Below are 8,351 nucleotides of genomic sequence, written 5' to 3' on the forward strand. Positions count from 1 at the left end.
TTCATATACCTGTTAATTCTCCCAGGCTTCCTTTTTCCGTCTGTCAAGTCGCTTCTCCGCTCGACGGAGTTCATGATAAGGATCTGCGCGTGCCCTCGTTCTTTAGAATGCAACATTACTCGGTATGCAGCATTCTTCTGTTCCGTTGCTAGCTTACATTCATCGTCAAACCAGCCGTTCCGATTTTTCTTCCGGCTGGGGTCAAGTATCTTTGTGGCCGTATCAATGATAACGTTCTTCAGGTGGTTGTGAAGATCATTTGTTGATGCTTCATCTTCAAGATCTCTGTTGACTGCGGTTATTGCGGCATCCATTTCGCTCTTATAGGTGTTGCGGAGGGCTGTGTTGTGAATGGCTTCAGTATTCACTCTCATCTGATTATCAGAGGGGATTGTAGGTGGTGTCGTGATTCGAGTTCGGAGCACCATGTCAAAGAGATATATTCTGATATTCATCAAGGCTGAGAGGTGGCGGCGTTCAATCAGCACGTGGTCAATTTGGTTGAAAATGGTCCCGTCTGGAGTGGCCCACGTATATTTGTGGACCGGTTTCCGCGCAAACCAGGTACTTCCAAAAACAGTTTCGTGCGATACTGCTAACTGAATACTCCGCAGTCCGCTATCATTTGTATTTTGATGTAAGCTATGGGAGCCAACGTATCGTCTGAATACGGCCTCCATCCCTACTTGACTGTTGAAATCTCCAAGTAAGATTTTGATATCACACTTGGGACAGGCTTCGAGGGTCCGCTCAACTGCCTCGTAGAAGGTATCCTTTTCCGGCTCTGCAGTCTCCTCTGTAGGCCTCAAAGCCGATAACAGCAGGTTTCATTTTTTGGCTAACGCCTGCCTTGCCCGCGATTTGCCGTGCGGTTAGCGTAGAATTGGATGCTAATCTAATAATTCTCCGTTCAGACCGAGGACTTACCAGTCTTGGCCGCCCTGTAGACATTTCCTTCCTATAATTATCGGGGTCCCGAATAACATTATGCACGACACATCTGCTGCGCTTCGTAATCAAAGCAATTTGCACTATGGGCTTACCTTCGTCATGTAATGTTTGTATAATCTTTGATTCCGCCGTAGTCAACCACTTTCCTCTACCCATTATCAGGTATTCACTAAACAAAATTTACTAAAAATCAACTTCAAATGTTAAAAGTCAATTCTATTAATACCTTTCGTCTTCTTTACTCAATTTCTTCAATCACTCGACATGTTTTCGGGAAACCCCAAGCTAATTACTCAGGAGAATGTAATTCGGCGTCGTTATTTCGGATGTATTCACACCTTCTTGGAATTGTTTTGTTTGTTTGTTTTTGTATCGAAGTAGCTATTTGACTAAAATCAACCGAAATGAAAATTTTAAATTTGGACCGTTTTTGTCGTTTAGCTACTGAAATCCAGCAACATATGCAAATTTTGAAGACACACTTTCAGCAGGTGATAAGCAATCTCAACATGCACCTGCATTCCGCGCTGGAAATGTTTCCAACAACATAATGTCGTTTACATCATCTCCGGCGCATAGACTGACGACGCAAAACTTTTCGCTGGCAGCACTGGTCAGATACAAGAAATGTCGCAACGCAACATTTCCGCATCTTGACACATCTGTCAGAAACAAAGTTCTCAGACATTTTTCTGTGTTGATGAGACTTGTTGTTTTCGATTTTATCCGAAACATTTAGTGGCGGGTTTGTTGTTTCAACGGTTGAAAGGAGGTTCCGGTACTAGCCGACTTGTGGGTAAGACAATGCTTTTAAAAGGTTCCCAAGTATAGCAGTTGTTTCCTCCAGGGCGTAACCAACTATGGAGTGGAATAAAGAAAAGACGCTTCTCCTCATTAAGGAGTTCCACCAGCGTCCAGGACTGTGGAATATGACGCATGATGACTACCGGAAAAAGGAAACGAAGAAAACCTTGTTGGCAGAAATAGCGCAAAAGTTTGATCATTGCGTCACACCCTCGGACATTGAGAGGAAATTTCATACTTTGCGCACGCAATACCATCGAGAGATAAGTCGGATGAACTCAAGCCGCGGACCGGAACCGTACAAATCCAAGTGGTTCGCTTTCCAGCAGCTGAAGTTCTTGAACGATCCAAATGCTTGTCGCAATACAAAGGACTCTCGTCGACGCAATTCCACCAACAACGCGAAGATGGTGTACTTCCAAAACTTGAAAGTTGATACACCGATTCAACCACCGACATCCGCTTCGACCCCGATAGCTGCCATGCACAATCTTCAGGTCGTTACCGAGAAGGACCCCAAAATTATAGATAATATTAACCTACGTAAAGATTTACGAGTTCTCTTCGAAGAAGCGGTTGACTCTGAGGATGAGAAGAACGAAGAGGAGAAAGTTACAGATGCCGGGACTATGTCTAAAGGGATTGGATACGTCCAAGAAGAAATACAACTTCATAACAAGATGAACACTGTCCACAATACTTGCTATGAAGAAGAGCATCTTGTCGAGGAAACAGTGCAGCAGCATCACAGCGACACTGGTGACCCTCTGGCCCAAGACGAGGAGCAATATCATCACCAGATGGAACAATCGCCCGTAAAAATATACAAAAATGAGCCAAGCAACACGGGTCTGAAGCGGAGCCATGAAATCTATCAGGATCTTGCTTACGAAGCTGTGGGCGACCATGTTCAAACTACTATACCGGTCGCTAAAAAGGTTTATAAGGACGCCGAGACCGTAGTGACGCCCACGACCCTCACGGCACGTGACGAATTTTCGATATTTGGAGAATGTGTAGCAAATGAGCTTCGATTCTTGACGGATCGGCAAATATTGGTTTCAGTTAAGCATAAAATTAATACGGCCCTTTTCGAAGCGAGTATAGCTCAATTGCGGAAAAATGGGGATGGTTGAAAGTTTAGATTGAATTTTAGAATAATTCTCCTTTTTGATGATAATAATTGTCGAATAAAGAGTGACTTTTTATCATTTGAGTTTGCAGTTTTTGCAGGCAGAAACTCCGCATTTATGCAATATGATATGTGAGTGAATAAAAAGTCTATAATAGAAAAGTATGATAGGCTCAGTCTAGAAGCAACTAAACAGAACGAGGAGGTAACAGAAGAATCTTATTTCTTCTATGTTCAAATGCTTTTTCTTCAGTCTTTGTCCCGTTCACAAGCGGGTTCAGCTCGTTGTGATCGGTTTCGCCATTTGACTCTATCGAATACCTGATCTGGGTGCCATCTCGAGGCTTTTAAATCCCTATCCAGCTTATCAAGCCACTGTTGTTTAGGCCTGCCTTTTGGTCGTTTTATTTAGATTCAATCTGAGACCGTGTTGCATGAGGCGATCATTCCATTTTTGGGCAAGTTACTCACGACCTTTTTTGCTATCAGATGCTAGGAAAACATCATCTGCATAAAGCAGTGTGTAGGGCGCTGGACGTTGGTTATCCCGTGTGACGGTGTCCATAACAAGAACAAAGAGGAGTGGTGAGAAGGCGCTTCCTTGATGAACACCAACAGAGACACCAAGCGGTTTTCATACACCCGCCATACTTCGAACTTTACTTTTCGGATCATAGTAGAGCAATTGAATCCAGCGCACGAGTTCTTCTGGCACTAAGTGTTGTCGTAAAGCATACCACATGAGTTCGTGTGGCACACGGTCAAATGCTTTCTTTAAATCCAGAAAGGCAATGCTTCCCACGGTGTTTCTCCATGAGTAATCGCGCAGCGTGTATTGCGTTAGTAATTCCGCAGTTTTTGACAAATTCGGCTTGAAACAGGGCCTTAAAGTGTGTTAGAGCACTTCATTCAAGACCGTAATGGTACACTACAGTACACTGTTGGAGGCAATGTGGTCAGCACTGCGCTCGCGCGAGAGTATTACCGTGATTTGACTCAGGTACTCATTCACAGCTGAGTCGATTAGTATCTGACATCCAGTCACGATAACAAATTCCTCTGTCACCAATGAGATTTGAACCGCGATCTTCCGCTACGACAGCCCAGTGCTCTAACCACATCCGAACAAAAATCCTGAATAGTAAAAATGGATCGGGCGATGTCTTTTACAATTGTAGGACCACCTTTGATTTGGCTGGCAATTTAAGTTAACCTTAAACCTTTATGGTTTCTTGAAGAAGGGCATATATATGGAATTTTAATATTTCACTCGAATGTCAATTATTCTCGTTAATTATGACGTCAGCATCTTATTTGAATGGCTTCAGATGCAGTAAGGTCGCCCGAAATTGATAAGTTCAATTTCTAAAAGTTGGTAATATATTATTATTGTCTCACTTTAAGTGTGTACATTTTGGCTCCTTACTCGCGCAATTTACAATTCACGTTAAAACTAATATCAGATTCGGAAAGTACTAATCGAGACCTTTTATTTGATACCCCACATGATTATATTCGAGGAAAATATTTTTTACATCCCCCCTGCATGTATGGGCAGCCCTGTATGCGTGGGATTTCATAGTTCCCATATGTTCAAATGTCCAAATTTCGTTCGGATCGGTTTACCCGTTTTAGAGAAAAGTGGTGTGACAGACAGACAGTGAATCGATTTTAATGAGGTTTTGTTTTACACAAAACATTAAAAAGACTAAATTTTCCTATAATGAAATGAAAAGGGGATAAAAGGAGTTGTATGTGTTTTGTTTTTTTTTTACAAGAACGTTGGATACAATACAAGTTTTTCTACACTTTTATTATATAAAAATATATAAACGATTGCAAATCTGTTTTACCTTTAATTACCGATTCCTGGCGAATATTGAGGACCGTCTTCATTTAGTAATTGCTGTGAGTAGCTTGCCAAAGCGTTTTTCTTCTAAATTCGGCCTTCTTTTGATTGCATGCTACTGCTCCTATTGGTTTGCCAGATGTCAACTTGTAGCAACCAAGCCGTTGCAATTTTGCAAATTTTTATGCCAATGAGGTCCATAATAGTCAAATAACTTTTCGAACCTTCGTTGAAAGTGGATGCTGCAATTTCAGGACATCTTCGCAAGAAAGCTTACTGTTCCGAGAAATATTCCAGATCCAAGTTATTGTAACTTTTGTTACTTTTTGTGCATCTCTGCCGAGATATCCTTCACTGCTAAGTCACTAGAAAACTATCAAAATATAGCCACGTATGCTTCGATCTAGCGGTGGTATATGAGTAAAGGGCTCATTTTTTGGGTTTTGTGTAAAACAAAATCTTTCGAGGCAGGGAGTTCGGCTCGATCGTCGATCTGACGTACCTAAGTGCCTCGCTGGCTAGAGGATGGTCTGGCGGGTGAGTGAACACTACACCCACAGTGATCACCAGGCTACCTTTGCCGATATCAGGAACGGGGGAGGCGACGGTCGAGTAAGCAACAGGAACGGAAAAACCAGGATAGCTGAGTGGTCCACTGGAGCTTTCGTGGAAGAAGCTTTCTTGGCGGCATTAGAAGAAGATCATGACCCGAAGGGGATGACGCTGGAAAAGTGAGCCAGCTATGTCAGCGGGTAACTGAGACATATGAGTCTACAATTCCGCGATGCAAATTCAACCACAGTAGAAACGAATGTTAAATGATTTCCTCAACGTAGTTATCGGAGCTCACAATATTGTGGAGGAGATACTAAAATCGAAAGGAAATTGGAGTGCGATAAACGTAACAGTAAATGCGATTCAAGAGAAGCTGCAGGAACTGGATCGACTCTATATGGTGCCTAGACTCTGAAATACCCTTCATACCGTTTTCTGTTCAAATGAAGATAATAATAGTATATAACTATAATTTCATAAGGGTTGATTTCAAAATCACGAAATTTTGCAGCACGTCTTCTCGAATAATGGAGAAAAATGTCAACCGAATATGTCCAACGTTTGGTTAAATCCATGCCACTGGCCAGTGAAGGATGTATATGATGCTAAAAGTCTCCACACGAAGTATTAGCTAGTCATTTTTTTCAGTTTTTAATGCCATTATTACAATTTTTTACTGCTCGAATTTCAATTTTTATTTAATCCCTTTTCGTTAATTTTGGTTGCATTTAATCCGAAACTGTACGTTACGTTCTTGTAAAAAAAATATCTACAACTACTTTTACCCCCTTTCTGAGCACTTATGTATTTCGTACGACGGTGTCCGGATTTCACTTCTGGTCACTGTGCATGCCTGCAAGCCAAAATGGTGAATTGAGATACGCACAAATATATGTGTACACCGTGAGCTGTTCTATTGCCAATTTAGACACATAAATATCTACATATACTTCTTTCGTAAGTGGCAATTTTTAAGGTTTTGTTTGTAAAACAAAACCTTATTAAAATCGGTTTACTGTCTGTCTGTCTGTCTGTCCGTCACACGCATTTTTCTCGGAGACGGTTGTAGCGATTGACACCAAATTTGGTAAAAAGGTGGGAACTGTGAACGCTCACGCATATAGTGAGTTACATCCTCTTACGACGAATTTAAGGGGGGGGGTCCCCATACATGCAAAAGGGGGGTGTAAATTTTTTCTTCATCAAATATAGTCATGTGGGGTATCAAATTAAAGGTCTCGGTTAGTACTTTTCGAAGCCGGTGTTAGTTTTGACTTTTGCTGAAAAGGTGGGGAGTGCGGGGGGTTGAAAGTGGTCATTTTTTCAACGAACCCATTTTCAGGAACTACTCAACCGAAAAATCTGGAAAAAATCAGAGGGCTGCCACTATTATATGGTGCCTAGGCTCCGAAATACCCTCCATATCGATACCTGTTCAAATAAAGTTAATAATAGTATATTACTATAATTTTTAGTTATTGACAGGAAAACCCCCCTTAAGTTCACCCTAGAATCACAATGTAGCAACAGCAATGTAGGCTATAGTATAGATCATGATCCTGCCAAATTTGGTGAAAATCGCAATATTACTAACAAAGTTATACTAGGTCAAATCTGCGCTCCTCTGCAAATTCAAGACTATGAATGTCAATATCACTTGAAAGTGGCTATTTTCACATAATATATGCATATTTTACGTGCTACATGCTAATGGGACAAATGCACACCCAAATCTCTTTGTAAAAGAAACACACAAAACCTTTCATACCTGAAGCATCTAGCTTCCGGTTTCCCGACTTGTTTATACATATAGTGGGAGTGGGAGTTAATTGTCCAATTCAAAATTGCTGCATTTGGGCCGAAAACCAACCTGAAAATTATCAAGAGGTATTGCTTAACAGATTGCTTATTATCTGAAATCGAAACTAGAAAGAAGAATTCGATCCTAAAAAGTTTTGATTTTAAGAAGATACCATACAGAACCGAAAAGATGAACTTATTGGGAAATCATTTTACTGGGCGATTGATTTCACATCACCACAATGGGACAGTTTTTTTATGGGCCATTTTTTGTGGAGCTATCTGAGTCTTCTGGTTTTCAGTGATAAGCCAGATTCAGTCGACACTTTGGAAGTCAGCACTATTTGCTTTATTTATGAGATACAAAGTGCTATCTATGTTCGAACGCATGGTCCAAAATTGAACCTGATGGAGAATTTAAAACGTAGCCGCAGGTAAATGCCATAAGTTGTCCTTTCCAATCGTAATAAAATGTTCACAATTTACTTCGATTTCTTCTTCTCCATCTTCAGCCTCCGTCCCGTTCAGAGGCGTTGTCGGCTCGTCTTCATTGGTCCTGCCAGTCTGCCTTGTCAAAGGTCTGATCAAGCCACCGTTTCTTCGGCCGACCTTTTGGTGGTTTTTCATAGACTTCGACTTCAAGTTAACAACTTGTTAGCACTGATGAAGGGAACAAGTAGTTCCCGAAATATCGGTATTTGCAAGAATAAATATCCACACCAACGAAAAAGAAACAACAAGTTTTTTATTATTTCAGCAAGTGGCTGCCGAAATAGGTATTCGGGGAAATAAACTAAAATCATTGACAAAAAGAAAATCTGTTTGTTTGTTCGGACATGAATTCTGACAATGCAAATACGCCGGGCGCAACACGCAATACCGTCCCATGTTTGTTTGATTTTCAGTTTCCAGGATGAACCATGCATCAGTATGAGAACACGTGAAGTTTTGTAAAATAACACGTAAAGGACTGAAGTGTTGAACGCATATGCCAACCTCTCCTCGCCTGGCTAGCGAAGACGCAAGCAAACGTCTGTTGACAGAATATTTCAGAGGAGCTTCAATATTTGCGGACGGACTTTCATGGCCAATTACCCCTAATTTCTAGGTTTTTGGGACAGATCTCCCCTCCTGGTCGTTTTTGACTTCAGAATGGTCTTTTGGCCATCGACCAATCCCAGTTTATCATTACAAAAAACAATTCTGTAGAGGGGAGATTAGCAAAAAGGCATCGCAACGAATAATCAAAAGAATCGTAAA

At 41.2% G+C, this 8,351-nt stretch overlaps 1 protein-coding gene across 2 annotated transcripts; it reads left to right on the forward strand.

The window, feature by feature from the left end:
- Positions 1–1,591: 1,591 nt before the first annotated feature.
- On the forward strand, positions 1,592–2,966 carry LOC119651441. Of its 2 annotated transcripts, none has more exons than XM_038055044.1 (2): positions 1,592–1,747; positions 1,799–2,966. In XM_038055044.1, the coding sequence occupies exon 2, from the start codon at positions 1,812–1,814 to the stop codon at positions 2,889–2,891; it is 1,080 nt and encodes a 359-aa protein (XP_037910972.1). In that variant the 5' UTR covers positions 1,592–1,747; positions 1,799–1,811; the 3' UTR covers positions 2,892–2,966. The 2 variants fall into 2 exon arrangements, with proteins under 2 accessions (XP_037910972.1, XP_037910973.1); XM_038055045.1 differs by having other exon boundaries at positions 1,592–1,743.
- Positions 2,967–8,351: the final 5,385 nt, after the last annotated feature.

This window comes from Hermetia illucens, chromosome 3 (genome assembly GCF_905115235.1).
Source record: "Hermetia illucens chromosome 3, iHerIll2.2.curated.20191125, whole genome shotgun sequence".
Classification (NCBI taxonomy): Eukaryota; Metazoa; Arthropoda; class Insecta; order Diptera; family Stratiomyidae; genus Hermetia; species Hermetia illucens.

What these genes read in the sequence shown, in the direction of transcription:
- LOC119651441 (XM_038055044.1), top strand. Translation starts at nt 1,812, where the DNA reads ATGGAGTGGAATAAAGAAAAGACGCTTCTCCTCATTAAGGAGTTCCAC.